At 43.1% G+C, this 19,933-nt stretch overlaps 1 protein-coding gene across 4 annotated transcripts in view; it reads left to right on the forward strand.

Annotated features, from left to right (window-relative positions):
* The first annotated feature begins 4,245 nt into the window (after window positions 1-4,245).
* Window positions 4,246-19,933, forward strand: part of sptb (spectrin, beta, erythrocytic) — a 30,406-nt gene continuing 14,718 nt past the window's right edge. Inside the window, exons 1-15 of one of the 4 annotated variants that reach the window (XM_048975740.1) lie at window positions 4,246-4,498; window positions 8,198-8,421; window positions 13,830-13,981; window positions 14,087-14,260; window positions 14,763-14,851; window positions 15,012-15,092; window positions 15,208-15,323; window positions 15,460-15,572; window positions 15,744-15,931; window positions 16,591-16,708; window positions 16,817-16,975; window positions 17,460-17,762; window positions 18,445-18,595; window positions 18,702-19,572; window positions 19,734-19,871. In XM_048975740.1, the coding sequence (XP_048831697.1) occupies window positions 8,274-8,421; window positions 13,830-13,981; window positions 14,087-14,260; window positions 14,763-14,851; window positions 15,012-15,092; window positions 15,208-15,323; window positions 15,460-15,572; window positions 15,744-15,931; window positions 16,591-16,708; window positions 16,817-16,975; window positions 17,460-17,762; window positions 18,445-18,595; window positions 18,702-19,572; window positions 19,734-19,871 (2,801 nt within the window). In that variant the 5' untranslated portion in view covers window positions 4,246-4,498; window positions 8,198-8,273. Of the gene's footprint in view, window positions 4,499-6,158; window positions 8,086-8,197; window positions 8,422-9,704; window positions 10,802-13,829; window positions 13,982-14,086; window positions 14,261-14,762; window positions 14,852-15,011; window positions 15,093-15,207; window positions 15,324-15,459; window positions 15,573-15,743; window positions 15,932-16,590; window positions 16,709-16,816; window positions 16,976-17,459; window positions 17,763-18,444; window positions 18,596-18,701; window positions 19,573-19,733; window positions 19,872-19,933 lie in introns of those variants that run through there. The other 3 variants (XM_048975738.1, XM_048975739.1, XM_048975741.1) reach the window with 3 other exon arrangements.

Below are 19,933 nucleotides of genomic sequence, written 5' to 3' on the forward strand. Positions count from 1 at the left end.
ATACTGTCATTAAGTAGGTTTATGTTAAATAATATTTTTGTTATTATTTATTATGCTTGTTTTATGACTTGTCATTTCATTGGTTGTGCTGGGCACCCCCTGGTTGGGGCCCCAGGCCATTCCATGCCACACTGGCACACGCACACACACATATTCCATGTAGGCAGTTTCAGCTACCTGGAGATGTAAGACAGGTGTGTTTCACACTGAGTCACTGTGCTTCACTGTTTCATGCCATGTCATTCATACAGTATATGTATTTCATTATATCTAGTGTTCTGAAACAATAAACAGGGTGAGACAACAGAACGGAACCACCGAAATATTTCAAAGCTGGTTAATGTTGGATTCATGTACATAGGTGTCATGCCTTCACCTTCTTCCTGCGTCTTAGAGTCTTACCGCTAACTCACGGCTGTGTGATGTAAATCTCAGAGGTTGTGATGCACAAACAAACAAAACATTTCAGTATCGGAGATTACCTGCTGCGAAGGCTTATCTGAATACACATAGAAATATATAGGCCACCCCCCTTTCGCCTCGCTGCATTAATTTCTGGGTTTTATACGAATATACAGGTGGCTGTTTCCCATTCAGCACACTGAGACCAAGACCAAGTGCGCTGACGTACTACACAATGTGGTGGCATGTTTTGACGGAAGACGCAAAGTTAACAAGTATGTAAAGAGCCAGTGTGCGCAGCTATTTCATGGAAACAGTGGGACACACTTCATGTCTGAAGGAGTAAAGCAGTGACACGCTTGGACTGTCCTGTCATTTTTGTTAGTTGTGCTTGGGGTTGTCCTTTGCTGTAGCCTAAGCTATGTAAACATTCCTTGTGCAACTTTATGCATTTATATTGAAACAACTTTGGAGGCAAGTTGTACTCCGGTGAGCTGGCAGACTTCCACATGTTCAATGTAAACTTTATTATTTACTGACGCAGTGCATTGTGGTCTATGTAGTTAGCCAAAGAATGTTTCCATGTAGTTTTTACCATAGTGTGGGTAAAGTGCATATTAAGCAAGCTGCACTTGGCGTATTTCAGGAAAGGGACACCCTGGAATACTTGCGCTAGGTGCATAAACACGGCAAGTGTGGTAGTGTGTGAGAGCGGTTTTCCACTGCATTAGGTCCCATATGTTTGGTCCTAAAAATTCAGTACTTTACCTATTCCATTTATTTCCGGTCAGGTATCAGTATCAAAAGTACCTGACCAACTGAGGTACCTTTTTTGGTACTTTGGTGCTTCGGGGTGGGACTTGCAAATTTGTTTATTGTCAGTTGCTCATGAAAATAAGCTGCCGCTCAAAAACAAAAAACATCCGTCATTATCTCAGAAAACAGCGTAGAAAAAAAACAAATAATAATGAATCCGTGGATAAATGAAGAAATGCAAGCATTACTTGCAATCGGGTCGGATGCAACGAGATGTGGGTGGCACAACAAGAAATAAAAAAGCACTTGCTATAATATGCTAGGGCTGCATGATATTGGCAAAATTTCAAATATTGTGATGTGATTTTGTTTTAATATGTACTGGTATATATATCAAGCAAAAAATGAGTTCAAAATAAATACATTTTTCACAAACTTATCTAGGATTGATTTAAACAGCAAGAATGAAAATGATTTTGTTTGGCTCAGAGAGCAATGCAGAGATCATGTAAATGCAGTGGCGGTATAATTTTTTAAACATGCTGGAAAATTTTGAAGAGGAACAATCATTAAAATTACAAAGCTTGCTAAGTCTTGCTTCCAATGACAGAGTAAAAATGTTTTAGTGAGACTTAAATCCCCTGTGCTATGATGTCCGGACAGTATGAAAAAGCCTGAGCTCTCCCTTGAGAAGCACATTTGTACAACATGCAATGCATGTTGGTATGAATATCACACAGTGCCCAGCCCTATATACTGTAGCCATGTTTCGGATGCAGTATAAAATGCCCTTCCTTATGTTGGGATGATGTGCTGTGACCCTGTGTAGTAAATTAGTTTTGTGATGCTGCTGTTGGTGGAGTCAATCAGATGCAAAATGCCCCTGGCAATATTCATTAAAGTTTTCAGATCATTGGAGTCTTCAGTAATATCGTAAGGAGAAATCAACCCATGGAAATGGTGGATCGCAGCCTCCTCCTGTCAGCCCTCTTTACTGCATCACCAGATGAACTCCTCAGGGGAGAGGACCTCAGTTCGATGCCAGGAATAGCGGGAGGTCATCAACCACTACAAGGATGTGTTCTCCAGTACCCCAGGCTTCACCTACTCCATCCAGCGCCACATTGAGAGAGCCCTTGGGACCTGCATCTTCTAAAGGCCTTAGTGAATCCCACAAGGTCAAAGATGCACCAGCTTGGTGTGATCAAGGGTTTCCAGTGGTACAGTGTCATTGTGATGGAATGGATGCTGCAATGACTTCTCCCAGGTGAACAATGTTGTCCAATTTAACAGCTACCCCATGTCTTGCATGGGTATGAACTGGTCAAGTGTCTAGGTAAAGCCCACTTCATATCCACCCTAGAACTCACCAACAGTTACTGGCAATCACCCTTCAGCCTGGTCGCTTTGGAGAAGATGGTCTTCAGCACACCCCATGGCCACTAGCAGTACTGCATCCTCCCTTTTGGTTTTCATAATGCACCTGCCATCTTCCTGGCACTTATGGAAATTGTACTTTGCCCTCACTAATGGCATGTGGTAGCATACATAGACAATGTTTCATGCATGCTGACAGCTGGGAAAAGCAACTCCCTGGAAAGTGCTGGACTGGAAGGCAGGACTCGCAGCCAACCCTGCCACGTGCACGTGCTACCTGGAATCCCAAAAAATGGCTTGGGACTTTCCTCACTCTGTCAGGAAGAACCAGGCAGGAGCCTTTCTGGGAATGGCAGGGTATTACTGTTGTTTTGTTCTCAACATCCCCTCTACAGCCCCCCCCCTCCCCTGCTCTTCATAGATCACCCAGAGGGGCCAGCCCAATCCTGTCTGGTGGAAGGAGGATGTCTTTCTTGTGAAATGAAGAAGAGGAGTTTCCTGATTTCTTCCAACATTGTACATCACCTCACTGTGGTGTAGTGGTCCGTAATTTGCTGGATATGTAGTCCCCTCGGCATTGGATAGTTCGACATGGATTAATAGAGTGTCAAGCTTTAACCACCGGTAACTTTTACCTCTGCGGATATTTAAGGAGCATGGTGTACATTTACGTTTAATTAATTTAGCAGACACTTTTATCCAAAGCAACGTATGTTTTTGAAAAGCAGGGCTACCCCGTCCATGGAGCAACTGAGGATAAAGGGCCTCGCTCAAGGGCCCGGCAGCGAAATCACCCTGTCTGACCTAGGATTTGAACTGCATCCAACATGGTTAGACTCGCAGAGAACGATGTCTACAACCGTGTCTTGCTGAAAATGGACATTCAGCTAATACATGGCTCCACATTAAGCATGGTTGCTTAATGTCGGCGCTGTGACAGGTCACCCTTCACAGCTAATAAAGATATTAGAAATCTGATTTCACTGCTGAATGTCTTTAGAAAATGTAAACATGCCAGAGTGGTCACATAGCCCCCTTACCAGTTGGAATCACTGAGCTGAATTCAAGATGGCCCCCTTCAAGGGTATTCATGCATACTTTGCAGATACACAGGTATGTATTCCTTTATGATAAACATGTCTTTCTGTATGTATGTATGTATTTTTATTATTAGGTGTTCTGACACGTCTCTCCTGGCAACCACAAGTTTACTCCTTGAGGGACAGACACATATTACTCTATAAGAAAAAACCATGTCAATTGAGCTAACTGTCTGTGGCCGGTTATAACACTGTGCGCTATTTTCTTGGTTCCTAGAGTAGATCGTATTAAAAATAACATAGAACAACGCGCATTAACTTACATACAGTAGTTCACATCTACCAAGCAAAAACAAACAGCGGCCTTTCCACATCTAATTCCCACTAAACAATACAGGAGATTGAAGTTAAAAAAGCAAGAAATGATTCTGGGTGCATATTTTTATGTTAAAAGAAAATATATTATTTATATATATTTTTTAAAATCTTTCGTGAATAACAGTGAAACGATTTTTGTGGGACTGGCGGGTGTTGGTGCGCAGCTTGCTGGGAGGGGGACCGGGGCTGCTGCCTGCCATTTAAAGTCACGGTCTCTCTAGTGGAATGCACGTCCCCGGCGCAGCAGGACAGTGTTCCGACTGTATATACTTTATTTTTAACCCGCGGGGAGGGTCGGACGGCGGTGGAGGGGAACAGGCTGCTGTCCCTCTATCTCTGCAGCCGCAGCCGCAGCCGCCCCGCCCATCGCGACATTCGCTCCGCTCACTCCGGTGCTGCGACTCCGCCCGGCCGCTCCAGTCGCGATGGGATTGTAACTGGCGAAGTTAAAAAATATATATAATAATCCAAGGAGATTAAAATAAATCAAAGGAACTGCCAAAGAAGAAAATACTTTCATTTGTAGGAGTTCATTTCGTTTGCTTGTAAGTGCTTGTAACTTTTTATTCTTTTTTTGAAAAAGCGTGATTAATTTATTTATGAGACGTTTGTTCAGTGTGAATCCGTATATCGTTTCACGATAATTACGGATATTTAACTAGAGATGGTGTAAAAGGGTGTTTAAATATTTTGGTTTATTTATACTTGTCACTAAATTCAGGGATGAGTTGCTTGTTAGTCGTTTTACATATTTTCAAATATGTATTTTAGGTTTGTACGAAACTGATGGCAAGTTATTCCTGACGCTTTTCTGTTACTTGGGTGCACTTTTTATGTATTTTTTCTAAGAACTAACATTGAAGCTAACTCTTGTAAGAGTTTTTTTCGACAAACTAACGGCTCCTGGGTTAACTCGGGCAGCAGATATTTAGAAGTATTTATTTCGTTCCGTCGAAACTTAAAAAAATTATTTTAACTTAATATTTTGTGGAGACAGTTTTGTACTGAAACATAGAGGTTTTGTATTGTTTTAAGTTGTAATACTGTTGCAGTGTATTTTATTACGTATTTTTATAAAATGCCCACCTGTCGCACACATGAAATATGAAGGACATTTGCTTAATATGTAGTATTATGAAATAGTACTATTATTGAAATTTATATCACTGCTTAAGATGAGTTGAAGCGTTAATTATTTTTTGATATTTCATATTGAAATCTGCTCACAGATAAAGGTTACGAAGAATATACCATCTTGTTGGATTATTTTTCGGTATTTATTATATAGTATGTTTTAGAACAATTACTTATTTTAACACTTCTTAAAATTTGCTAACATATTCAGTGTTATGTCTTGTTGATAAATGTCATGACGCCTGTGGAGTATGAAACAGCCCTTACTAGTAAATGTTTTTTGTGTAAGTTTTGTCTGTATTGTAAATATCATGGTATTTATAAATGAGTACAGATAAGATACTAGAAATGAAGTTGATTGCTTATAAAAAAAATCAGCTAGCAACCCAGATTATAAAAGGGTCCTTATGCGTAAGGGCTGGAAGTTAAGGTGGTCAGACATTGGCTGTTTGGAGAAGAATGTGCCCATGGATGTGCCCATTCATCTGTATGGGGAGCTTTCAGGGCAAGGCGCTATAATAATGATATGTGCATTTAATAACAACAGCAACAACAACAATACTAGTAATGTAGTATTTTTTCTGGACCATACAGTGAATATGTTCAACAAAAGAATAACATTTATTTGCTATATCCTTCCATTACTTATTTACCATTTTACGTTTATGTAACAACTTTAAGGTGGAAAAGGGAAAATCCTGCGTCTGCTTGGTGACACCTTCACTGCCCTGGCTGCTGGTCTGCGTCCTATTAATCCATCGAGATAAACTGTGGCACATTCTGGCGCTCTTGTTCATAACCTCGAGCGGCGTGAAAGGGGAGCGGCAACCTTCTAGATGAACATTCAAAGTGGAATTCTGGGAGAGGTTTTATTTCATTCTACTGACTCCGGATCAGTTCGGCCGTCACTCTTTTGTTGATATATAATCAGTGCCTGTTTTCATTTGTAGGGTGTCTTTCTCTAGTCTTTCTCTCGTTTAGCCCAAGATATAACCGTAGTGAATTAAAAGCCGAAGTTTAAAATACTTTTGTATCTAGTGACGTATATTTTAACTTTTACGTAAGTGTTTTCCTGCAGAAATATTTTGCCCTTGAACATTAACATTGTATCATTATTGGGATTTTATCGTCAGGATGCTTTTGCTGTTCTCTAGCCTTACGGTCGGTGTTTGCTTTAATGCGTGTATTTTATAGCTTTCCAGAAAAGCCACGAATAGAGCCATGAATAAATATTAAGCCTGTCAGCTTAATATTTCCTGGGAAGCGTGTCAGCTTGGCACACTGATGTATATCTTATATGGCTTTGGCCCATGGTGTGGAGACAGTGGCCCTTGTCACTCTCTGAAGTACGATATCTCTGCAGATCACTGCGAGATCCTGGGTCTTAAAAATCCCAGTTTATGATGTACTGTATAAAGGGAGCTCCAGTTGTATTTTTGGTAACCGTAGCAACATATTTACATGTTCGTGTATTGCCATTGGATTTTGCCTTTTGACTATTGTTTATGCTGAAGGATATTAATTGAGGTAGGACTTGACTGTTAGATGGTGTCTGGTTTTTCTTCAGCTCTCAGTTCTATTTATTAAACCCTGCCGAAGAAGTAATATTTATTTTACAAGCTACTTCAACTGCGTCTGTTAAACCTGTGTCATTCCGACAGTATTTGAATCCATTTATCGAGGACTTGTAAGAATATTTGAGAAGTTTTTCTTGGCCTTGTGGGATCAGCGTATAGTGTGTGTGGTTTTGTGGTAATGTGCTTATCTTTGGTGTGTTGTTGGGTGCGTATATGAGTAATACAGAGAATTAGGTCGCAGTGGGGCATCCCAAATGTGTCATGTGCGTGCTGATAAGAGGATTCCCAGTTGTGGGTGGAGCTCGGGGAATGGGGTCCTTCTCAGATAACACCCCCTCTGCACTGGGCAGATACTGAAGGAGACCCTGGCTGCTTGTAATGCAGTACGTGTCTCAAGAAGTTCGTTAGCCTCACTGCGTCCCCCCCGTTTCCCAACCCGCAGACTCAAATTATGTGTCACCTGGCAATTTAGTTGGATAAATTCATCAGCCACAACACCATCTTTTAGCTTTTGTTGTTTTGTGGCAGGTTGTATTTCACTGCCATTGAGGTATCTTTTGAGTGTGAACTCCAGACAAGAACTTAGAAGAATTTAAAAGTTGTCATGCCATTGTTTACAGGTAACAGTCACTTCCAAAATCTGCAGTGTAGCACCAACACACCATCATCAGTGGAGATGCATGGACTAGACCATATGTGGTATTGTTCAGACAGTCACCTGTAGGGGACAACACTGAGATGCTAGAAAGATCTTGACTGAACTATTTTAAAGCCAGGCCAAGTGGACAATCATCCAGTGATTTCCTACTTTGAGACCTGTGTTGAATTCTGATCTATAGATTAGTTAAAGATTATTTGATGTGGCTTGCTTTTTCTATCCTGGAAAAATAGCAGTTCACCCCAGAATTTTAGAACTCTCAGTTTGTTGATGGTAGGGAGTCCCAAGGAGAAGCGCAATCGTCTCCGCTGAGGGATAGCCCAGCCCTCTGCGCAAACCGATAAGAAAGAGCGGTAATAGCATGCTATGCAGAGATACGGCTATCGCAGTAACTAACTACGCTCACAAATTCACACGTCTGTCAATGCACTACACTGTCTCTAAATGACTCCAGGACACTGCGTAGGCCTCCTTCAGATGCTGCTCTTTGCCATAGTTTTGAGAACCTACCCTGAAATAAATGTACCTTTTCAGGCTACACACCTAAAAACAGATTCAGAGAATGTTTACTGGTGTTTTAATTCATTTTGAAGTGAAAATGATTAATTGTCACGACACCACAACAAAATCAGCAGGGGACTGCTAATTCAGCACCCAGAGAGTAGGGCTTGGGGGCAGTGCCTCAGTAGCCAGGGATTCAAGCCAACGACCTTATGATCACAAACACACTTCCCTAACCATTTGGCCAGCACTGCTCTGTTGGGTGGGTGTATAAAATTGCTGTTGAAGCCTCTTCTCTCGTGTATCAAAAATGTTACCTTTAAAATCATTAAAGAATGAATGCTGTTGCTCATCAGAAGCCTCCTGCGTTTTAGCCTGTGTTTCAGGTGCTGAGTCTCGCCTCTGTAGACCGTCGCACTAGCAGCCTGAAGACTGCGCCCTGCTGTAGTCATGACCTCCACCACAGACTACGACAATGTGGAGATCACACAGCAGTACAGCCATGTCAACATGCGTTTTGAGCTCTCTGATGAGGAGCTGGACAACGACCACTCTTCAGCTCGCCGCTTTGAGCGCTCGCGCATCAAGGCCCTCGCAGGTGAGAGACGGCTGGGCAAAAGGGTAGCAGGAGAATGACACTGACTTTCACATTTGCTGTCAATATTTCCAAGAATTGCAGTGTTTTTCAGTTTGGTAGGTCTTCTCATAATAAGTCCTAAAAATTTGTATACAAAGAATGAGTGAATTTATCAAAGTTCCAGTCCTTCCTTAAGGACTCCATAATGTAGTTAGAAAGAGCTAGTTTTTTATTTTTTAAATCCAGTTAATTTTCATCTTCTTGCATTGGAGCAGTGTTTTCCAACCTGGTCCTCTGGGACCCCGCAGCCGGTCCACGACATTGCTCCCTCCCAGGGAGCAAAAATAGGACCAAAAATGTTGGCAGGGAGCTCGAGGGGAGCAAAAACGTGGACCGGCTGCGGATCCCGGAGGACCGGACTGGCACTGTATTAGTGTTTTTCCTGTTGTTTACAGAAGTGACAATAATATAACACTCATGTAATGACTTTTATAGTGTTCTGGTGGGTCAGGGGGGTATGGCCCGACCCATGCGATCAACAATACACTTAACACTCTGTCCTTACATGTAAATGCTGAAGGCTTGACCACCAGAAATCTTCTCCCTTTCTTCCTGCTTGTACCCTTTTCTCCTCTGCACCTATATTCTGCCTTCATTAAGGTCATGTGAATATTCTCATTATAGAGCAGAACTAAAAATATTATGTTACAGAGCATAATAGAGTTTTTACTGCATTTAATCTGCCCTTGACAGATTTCTCACTTTGAGTCATGTATACGTGTATTTCAGAGTTGGGTAATTCAGGTCCAGACCAAGATTTTGTTTCAACCAACCAGTTGAGTATAAAGAGTCACAGTCACAGAGGACTCAACTGGCTGGTTGAAGCAAAATCCCGGTCTGGACTTTTACTCTCTGGACCTGAACTACCCAACTCTGGCGTACTTCTGTGCTCCCCATCTGCCGCAGATGTCTAACGACACTGTATCCCTTTCCTCGCCCGGTGGGATGGATGGGAACATTCGGACATTCCCGGAATGCTTATCTGACAGATCTGGGCAGCTGCCCCCTTACCCAATGTGTAACTGAGTTTCTGGGATATCTATCGGAGCCTCTGACCTCTAGCAGGCACGGGGGTCATTTGTCAAGTCTTTAAATAGTTTCAGCTCAGGGTTTGATGAAGGGATATGTAGTTTTCAAAGCCAAGCACAGTATTGTACTGGGGTATTCACTATTCCTAAAAAACCCCATCGTAGTTACTATTAGCGAGAATGTTGGTCTTTCGTACCCACTCCGGTGCTTTTTTCTCTTTAAATGATTTGGGTTCTTCTGTGTAGGAGTTGCTGTTCAAGGTTTGCCGGCATGCTGGTATCACTGCAGCGCAGTCAGTGCTGCCTTTCTGAAATTTCAGGCATGCATGCATGCATGTATACATATAAGTTCAGAGATGCGGGCACTCTCTCACAGTCTCTCGCAGTCTCTCGCAGTCGCACAGATGGCCTGCAGGCTTCTTACGAACGCAGACGCTGCAATGCCAGAGACAAGGCGAGCATATCGACGGACACTCGCATGCAGAGTGCATCCCACACAAACGGATGCCCACACAGCCTGCCCGCGTGTATTCAAGAGGATCTTCACCTTCCTGCGCTCCGCCGTAATGGTGACGATGCAGAGCTGGAGGGAGTGGGCTGAGTGGTTTTCTGAGTGATGCACGTGTTCAGCGACATATTCTATGCGTGGCTGGGGTGGTGAGGAGAGCAGTGCATTGACTGGAAGGCTGAAAGGAGGAGCGGCGCTTCATCACGGGAGTAAGGAGAGCGAGCGCGTGCAGGAGGGAGTGTGAAGGAGACAGACGTAGAGCAGAGGAGAGGAGGAAGGATGCAGCACACTGCCAGCTCCGCACAGCCACATCTGTGGGTCAAGATGAGCAGCCACTGCCTGTATCGCGCTCCCGTCTGCCAAGATCGGGCACAGGAGGTCAAGGTCTGCCTGAAGACTGGACGGGAGGAGCTTGGAAGAACTGCTGGAGGTGACGGGGAGCAGGCCGGCTGTCCGCGTGCTAACGTCAAGGCGCCTCCAGGCTGGGTGAGGTTGGGGAGCCGGAGTAGGAGCACGCCCCCTATCCACAGGGCCCGGCAATGCAGCCCATACGCCAGGCTACAGCCAGAACAGCAACCTGAGAAGAATGGCACGTTCCAAACAATGCCTTGTTCAGGGGCTGCAGGGATCCCCTCCCATCCCTCTTCTCCATTCTCCTCTTCTTGCTGCGCCCCAGGACATCATAGGCCGCCGACACCGATGTCGGACCTGCCTCGGAATATGAGCCGGGCTCACTGGATGAGCTGCAGTGCCTCCAGCATTTCCTTCCCCTCCATTCTGGACGGTCGCTTCAGGCAGCTGCAAGGTACTATCCACTTCAGGTGGAATGCTGGTCTCCTCATCCAGGGCTGTTTGTGATACGAGAGCTTAGGGAGTGTTCATTCTGTGCTTTTAAGAAACAGAGGACCAGCCGAAGTAGAGTGGTGCTTTTAAATACATTTGTCATGTATTTACACTGGTGACCAAAATTGTGGAAACACTTCCAGTTTATAGAGGTTGCAGAACTTTATTCCAGTTATTCCAGTTACTTATTTAACATTCCTTGATTGTTTATAAACGTTGCTGCCAATATTTTTGTAGTCATTTTTAAAGCGTATACTGGGTGTTTCCACAATTTTGGCCACTAGTGTTTTTGTTGGGAAACCGGAGTACCCAAGTTTTTCATTTTCAAACATCTCAGGTGTCCCATCTCACTGAAAGAGAGGAGGCTGATATTCTGTTCATTGTTCAATTATTTTTTTATTGTAAAATTAAATGAGAAATGACAGTATTGGCAGGTTAATACTGTAATAGCATCTTAATTTTTGGTTGGGATATTAGTTTAAAAGCAGTATATTTTTCTCTTCCACATCCTCTTGCTTAGTTCTTTGGAAGATTCATTGTTGTGTTAGTTGACTGTTCCTTGTTATTTTATTCTTTCATTGGCTTTAAATATCATCCTGAGCGCCATTTAAAAGCTTAATATTAATAACGACCAACCAGATCTTCTTGACAATATGCGCGCAGTGTAACTTCAGCTTTTCTAACTTTGGGAAGTTGTTCTTTGGAGTACGGCTATCTTTCATGGTCTGTTTGCGTTAAATGACGCGCATGACAGCGCACCCTGGTGGCCCGGCTGCATCAGCACAGGAGAAAAAAGGCTCTCTGCCCAGAGCCGTCGCTGAGTATATTTTTTGATGACCGTGCAGCTCTTGTCCCAGAGGTGTGCATTTAAAAGGAATCTTTTGAAATATTTCAAGGACCTCGACTTTTCTTGTGTGTTCGATTAGGATGTAAACAGAGCGTTTGTGTATCTCACTGAGAATCGTTTCTAACCCCATTTATTCACAGAGGTGATTTTCCGTTACTCCGAGTAAGGACTTCAAGCTGACTTCATGTTTTCTGCTGCCTCTCCCCCCCGCCAATTTTAGAAGGCCTATTTGTCTGTCTACTGTACCAGTGTTTCTCAATTTGAAAGAACCCACAGACGGTCCACGTTTTTGCACCCCTCCAGCTCCCGATAAAACGCGCACTGTGCGCAGGTTCTACAGCACATGCAGTACAGGGTCACGGTGAGCCTGGGGCCTGTCCCAAGTAGCTCAGGGTGTGGGGACAGCCGAGATGGGATGCCAGGCCAGGTCACATCAGCACAAGCTTCTGGATTTCAGAACAAGAGCAGAGTCTGAGGAGGACTCGCAGGAAGCAGGGGGCACTTTGAGTCACCAGGAGGCCGGGTCCTTCATCTTCTGTTCTCATTAGAATCCTAGACAACCCCACTTTTCCTTTTAACCTCCAATGCATACATTTTGTATGTAATCTAAATATTCATCTTCTCATTAATCCAGGGATTCTTACAGTACCTCTTACCAAATTAAGACTCAAAATTCAAACCTGTTATGTGATTCACTCCTCTAACCTTGCTTTGTTCCTCAAGCCCTTTGATTACATTCTCATTATGCTGTCCCTATCTTGTTAAGTAGATATGTGATCCTTATTATGCCACTTCGGGAATTCTACTTTCTTCCCACCCATCTAACTGACTTAGAAATAGTTGGACTACTAGACTTCTAATAAGAGCTGACTTGGAAAATACAGGGAAAACCTATCAGTACGAATTATCTGGTTGGTAAGTCATGGTTGCTGGGCCTTAAAATGAGATTGACAACTTGCCATGAGACATGAGATTATTAGTAAACCTCAGTACCAGAGCTGTTGCAAAATATGTCATATTATACAGGATACGTAGCGAAATATTTTTCAGCTTGTAACTGTAAAAGGCTGTGTACATTTAATTATTCCCTGAGAAGGCCTTAGCACCCTTATATTGTCAGTTGTTAGGAACATGCATGGGTAACTTCAAGGCTAATGAATCTCCAATTTGAGAATAATCTGAATGACAAGACCTATTATTTAAACTAGCATTTCATTCTTCTGAAAAGTACAGCGCATCAATAGACTGTATTTTTCTTTATTTAGAATAATGCATGGGAGTTGTTAGTAATAAGGGACTTTCGGTTTAAAAACAAGAAATGTTTCTGATATTCTCCTCTGTCCCAGCAGACCGGGCCTAAAAGCGTACATTCTTCATCCTCTTGGCCTCTCCCTCGCTCCCTCCCTCTTTCTCTTTTAGTCTGCAGCTTTATGCTGTGAATCATTTATTGTAGAATTCATTAAAGATGCACAATTTTGCATCTGTATTTTGGGGTTTACATTTTACAACGTCAGGCATTATAAAGGAATCTGAGCAGGAAGCAAGCTTTTCATACCGTTCTGTGTCATAATGGACACGCACACGCGTGTGTACATGTGCGCACACACTGCACATCACTGCTAGGAATTTCCAGCATCGCAGGCAAACTGAAATGTACATAAAAATGTATGAACCAAAAACACATACTACTTGTCCGTGTGCAGTTCCTATGATGGTACTTATCTGTTATTTTCTGTGGATCTTAATACCTGTACAGCAACAGTAAAATACCACAGGAGCTGGCGAGCCTTGCCTTTATCCTTGTATGATGATTTAAAAAAAATCAGAACTTCACTTCTCATTTCTTGTTTTTCAGTACTGCTCTTTAGGGTGGGTTAGGTGTTTCATTGGGTAGCACTATTGCCTAACACCTCTATTGCTGGGGGTTCAAATCACGTCTTCGCTCTGTGTGTGTGGAGTTAACCGCGATGTTGGACTAACTCGCAGCCAGAAACGTCAATATTAGCATTTTTCATTATGTTAAGGGGAGGTATGATTCTCTGTCTGTTATGCAATGTGTTAAGTATTAGGAAATTCAGGTGAATCACTTCGCATGAAAACATACGACAGAAATAAAACCATATTGTTTTTTGGGCCCTATTAGATGAGCGAGAGGCAGTCCAGAAGAAGACCTTTACAAAATGGGTGAATTCAATCCTTTCACGAGTAAACTGCCGGATCTCGGACTTGTACCACGATCTGCGGGATGGACGCATGCTGATCAAGCTACTGGAAGTGCTCTCCGGGGAGTATCTGGCAAGTGCCGGCGCCTTTTTCTCCAGCGTCACTGCCTGATCTGTGCCTGCGCTTCTGCCATCACGCTGAACCTCTTGTTTCTCACTGTGCCGGTCTCTCATTCAGCCCAAGCCAACGAAAGGCCGCATGCGCATCCACTGCCTGGAGAACGTGGACAAAGCGCTGCAGTTCCTCAAGGAGCAGAGGGTGCACCTGGAGAACATGGGCTCCCACGACATCGTCGACGGCAACCACCGCCTCATCCTGGGCCTGATCTGGACCATTATCCTGCGTTTCCAGGTCAGCCAGCTGAGATTGTGCTGAAGCCGCTCCTGGGCAGATTGTTATTGCTGTAGCCCCTGGAACAATGTTATTGCATGCAAGCACCATGCTGTGGGTATTTTTAGATTCACTCCTAGAGGTTGGGGGACCATGTTTATTTTTATACCATCGTTCGACTGACTTCTTTATTTTTAGCTTTTTTTTCTGTAGTGTGCTTGCATTATTTAAGCTTTTAGAAATTCCAGGGCTAAAATGCCTTCTCCCTGTACGTCTCACATGAAACGTTATATTCAGGCATGTGCCATTTATTCCAACTTTATTCTCTCTTTCTTTTAGCTCCCTGCATCAGAAAAATCCTACCCTATACTTAACGATGAACATAATGTGGAAATATAAGTGTTGGGTTAATTTAATTATGTCGAACACGTCTCGGGGGATTGTCCCGCTTATGTCCGTCCCCCGTTAGATGTGATGCTTTTTCATGTCGTTATAAAAATCTCTGTTACTGTTTTGTTCACAGATTCAGGACATTGTGGTGCAGGCAGATCACAAGGAAACGCGCTCAGCAAAGGACGCTCTGCTACTGTGGTGCCAGATGAAGACAGCAGGGTGATTTGGATTTAAAAAAATGATTGTCGTTTTAATAGTGACTGGGGAGGTTGATTAGCAGCAGAGGTTCAGTGTCGTTGGCTATAAATAGACACATAGAAATATAAATAGACAAATAGAAATGTTGATTAGCCTGTTTGTTCATCCTCTTTTTTCACAGATACCCGAATGTCAACATCACCAACTTCACAACCAGCTGGAAAGATGGAATGGCATTTAATGCCCTAATTCACAAACACAGGTAAGATGTGAAAGACATGGTATGCCTGCATACCTGTATGTATCGTAGGTACTTTATTCATCTTCTCTTTCTCTCATTTGCTCTCTTCTCTGTTACTTGTGCTTCCAATATTCAGGCCAGACATAGTGGACTATCCCAAACTCAAGGTCTCCAACCCCATCCACAATCTCCAGCAGGCCTTCAATGTGGCAGAGCAGAAACTGGGAATAACTAAACTTCTCGACCCAGAAGGTAGGCAGCATTCTCCAAAGATGCCCAGGGAGTGCTGATGTCATTTTTAAATGACCGGTTCTGCAGTAGGAGCATGTCGAAAACAAGTCCAAATAATTTCTCTTGCGATTCTCACTTCTGTCTGCCTTCCTCACAGATGTATTTACTGAGAATCCTGACGAGAAGTCCATCATCACCTATGTTGTGGCTTTCTACCATTATTTCTCCAAGATGAAAGCACTGGCAGTAGAAGGGAAGCGAGCAGGGAAGGTAATGACATCAGTTTAGATGAAATAAATAGATACATGTGAATAAAAATCCACTTCGGAATCTTTCATTGAAACAGCAATACCACCTGCTAGTATGAGCTTTGAGGTTAAGCAAGACCTTTGTAAACAAAACTGCATATCGCCCTGACTAATATCTTGTATCTTCTTGCAGGTGCTTGACAGCGCAATTGAGACAGAGAAAATGATTCACAAATATGAAAGTCTAACATCTGATCTTCTGACATGGATTGAGCAAACTATAATTGTTCTGAACAACCGCAAGCTTGCCAACTCTTTGACTGGTGTCCAGCAGCAGCTGCAAGCATTCAATTCATATCGCACAGTGGAAAAACCCCCAAAGTAGGTGCATCTGGCCTGGACAGTTCATGCAGTTACATTCATTTCCCAATATGAATTCTGCATATATTGATCATTCAGATTAACTTTACATGGCGGTGCAGCCATTTGATGTTTGAACCATTTGTAATTCTGTTTGCCTTGAACAATTGAGAAAATGCATTGCGAACCTTTACAAAGTAACAAAGAGAACTCTAACGTTTTTAATGCATGCACTGAAACTATGCGTCCATCCATGTTAAGTTCCCCAGAAAAAGACAGGAATGATCCGAAAGCACCAGCTTGAGAGTTGGGTTACATTCATAATTTTCTTGGTGATACACAAAGAATTTATACACAAAAGCTTATGAGCAATAGGTTTCCACAGACTTCTGCTCCCATTTCACACTTCAGTTAACTTCATATCCAGTCAGAAACAGGTAGCGATTATCTTCACCTTCAGAACAAATAGACGATATTATAACAGGCTTATATATCCTGATCCTGCAAACGGCATGTCGTACGTTTTTCAGTTAACGGGGCTTTTAAATTATTTTGTATTTCAAAATAATGGGCTTCCCTACATGCTCTAGGAAAGAGTTGGCTGACGGTTAAATAAACAGGCTGTAACACAACAAAAGGTTGAACAGTTTCTTATAGACTATCTGACCTGAAATCTCTAGGTTCCAGGAGAAGGGCAACCTGGAGGTCTTGCTGTTCACCATCCAGAGCCGCATGAGGGCGAACAACCAGAGAGTTTACACGCCTCGAGAAGGAGCGCTGGTAGCTGACATTAACAGGGTAACGGACCAGTGCGGTCACCCGTGCTCTTGTGCAGTACGTGAATATTATTGTGTTCTCATATATGGCTGGTAACCCTGTCATGTTTCCATTGATGTGTTCGTGCAGGCGTGGGAACGTTTGGAGCGAGCCGAGAATGAACGGGAGCGGGTCCTGAGGGATGAACTTATCCGGCAAGAGAAACTGGAGCAGATGGCAAGGCGTTTTGACAGGAAGGCAGCCATGAGGGAGACCTGGCTAATTGAGAACCAGCGGCTAGTGTCACAGGTAGTGATTTACATCCCTGCATATGTGCTGTATTGCGGAGGTATAGTCTACAGCGGGGGAGCCCAACTCCAGTCCTGGGGAGCCGGAGCCCTGCACATTTTTGGGTTTCCCCTCATTTAACACACCTGATTCGACTCCTTGTGCTAATTACCACACAGCTATTGAGCTGAATCATTTAAGGTGGAACAGGCAAAGAGTGGCTACACAGGGCTCCGGCCCCCCAGGACTGGGCACTGAATGCAGGGAGTGAGGGTTGATCCTGCAGTTGAGATTAAATTGTTTTTCATTCCCAATGTGGGTGGCTATTCGCCTATTGAGTATCCCTGATCTAATGCACTAGTGACACTCATACACGTTGACAAATAAGAACATGTAAATTTACATGCAAGTTAAAATGACCTTGGATGTTATGGAGGATATGACATTTTTATGTCTCATAACATCAAAAGATCTGCCCTGAAACACGCGTCCTTCTACTTTCAAGGACAACTTTGGGTATGACCTGCCTGCTGTGGAGGCAGCGAAGAAGAAGCACGATGCGATTGAGACAGACATCAAAGCATATAAGGAACGGGTGCAGGGGCTGGTGGCCATGTCCCTGGCCCTGGAGTCTGCCAACTACCACGATACCAAGCGCATTGATGCACGCAAGGACAACATCCTGCGACTTTGGGACTATCTGCAGGAGCTTCTGATTGCTAGGCGGGGACGTCTGGAGAAGAATCTCACCTTACAGAAGATATTTCAGGAGATGCTCCACATCATTAGTTGGATGGATGAAGTGAAGGTATAAAAACTGCATTGTAGCTTATGGTTACATTATCAGCATTGACACCACAGCTTTGGAACATACTATTTTCTTATTGGTCTAGAGGTGTCACATGGGCGTTGATTGTTTTCATTTAACCGCACAGGTAGTTCCGGTAGCCTAATAACAATTTTATTGCGTTCTAATGTTTTATTAAACATATTAATATAAAAAACAGTGCGACTTTTTACTCATAAATAAGCAGTTATTCTTATGAGCGTAATTTTCCTTGGTTTTCAAAATGCAAGTACCTGTCTGTTGACAGTTTCTATGATAACTTAGCAGACCTGCTACTTCCAGTGAGTAGCCTAACCAGCTGTTGTATCCTTATAGAGACTATATTCTTAAGAGCGCATTGGTACATTATTAAATGTTAATTGAAATAATTTTCATCTGAAAAATTAACCGGGACTAGTTTGTTCTATTATTATTTTTAGCTTGTTAGCTGTGGTTTAAGCAGGATAAAGTACTTCAATGTATACGGTTATATAAAAATAATCGCGCTCCAACTTGGTTAGCATTACAACAAAGTCATTGTCGATTGTTTTTGCATATCCGCACATTCTGTCCTGGTTTATCCCTTATATATTATGCTTAGAAGCCCCAAATTCAGAGGTCGGCCCTTACGTTGTTGTGCCTTTTCGTCATGGTTTGCGCCTAGGCCCGTCTCCTCTCGCCAGATTTTGGTAAGCATTTGCTCGAAGTGGAGGACCTTCTGCAGAAGCATGCACTTGTGGAAGCTGATATTGCCATGCAGGCTGACAGAGTGAGTTCTGCCAGTGTGTCAGCTCTCAAGTTTGCCAATGGAGACAGTAAGTAAAGGGCATCTTGAATCCCAAAATAAAATATAACATATAACTATTAAATATTACAGTTTCATGCAATAATCTATACATCTATATCATTCCTGTCCCCCAGGCTACAAGCCATGTGACCCACAGGTAATCCGAGACCGGGTACAACATTTGGAATTGTGTTATCAAGAACTTTGTGCTCTTGCGACCCAGCGCAAAGCCCGTCTACATCAATCCAGACGTCTGTGGAACTTCTTTTGGGAAACGGCGGAGCTCGAGAGTTGGATCAAAGAGAAGGAGCATATCTTCTCTTCAATGGATTATGGCAAGGATCTAACAAGTGTGCTGGTGCTCCAGAGTAAACATAATGCCTTTGAGGATGAACTGGGAGCTAGACGTGCCCACCTGCAGCAGGTCATGGATGAAGGAGACAAGATGGTCCAGGCTAGGCACTTTGGGACACCTGGAATCCAGCAACGTATGGCAGATGTGCACAGACAATGGCAAGAACTAGAAGACTTGGCTGCATTCCGGAAAAGAAATCTCCAGGACACACAGAAATTCTTCCAGATCCAAGGTGACGCAGATGACCTCAAGACGTGTCTACTAGATAGTCGGAGGCAAATGATGAGTAGCGATCTAGGTCATGATGAGTATACCACCCAGAGGCTGTTTCGGAAACACCGAAACCTACAGGATGAGTTGGCAAAGAATGCTGCTACTATTGATGCACTTTTTAAGCAGGCTAACAGCCTTCCAGAGGAACTACGAAACACACCGGATATCCAGAGACGACTGACAGATATCCGGGACCTGTACATGGAGCTCCTTTCACTGTCTGATCTACGCAAGAAAAAGCTAGAAGATGCCATGGCTTTGTACACCATCTTCAGTGAGTCAGATGCTTGTGAGCTTTGGATGAGTCAGAAGGAGACATGGCTGGTGGGACTGGAGACCCCAGAGAAGCTGGAAGATCTTGAAGTTGTGCAAAACAGGTATGATGAATAGATACATACCAATTGTTTCAGGTTTGATTTTTGTTAGGGAATATTGAAAATGATCTTCTCTTTGATTCTTAGGCACATAAATACAGAAAGTTATGATTGTTTGTATTAATTCATGTCAGATGACGTTCTGTTATCTGCAAATTCTACAGATTGAGTATCCTTGCTCAAGAGATGGGGAATGTCCAGTCACGTGTAGATGATGTAAATAATGCTGCCAAGCTGTTGGAAGACAGCAGACACCCCAGCATGAAGGAGGTCAAGCAAAGCCAGGTGCATCTCAATAAGAGGTGAGAATAGAAACATTTTCTATTTGGGGTGGACAGTCTTTGTGAAATATATTTCAACTGAA

This window comes from Brienomyrus brachyistius, chromosome 14, assembly GCF_023856365.1.
Source record: "Brienomyrus brachyistius isolate T26 chromosome 14, BBRACH_0.4, whole genome shotgun sequence".
Lineage (NCBI taxonomy): Eukaryota > Metazoa > Chordata > Actinopteri > Osteoglossiformes > Mormyridae > Brienomyrus > Brienomyrus brachyistius.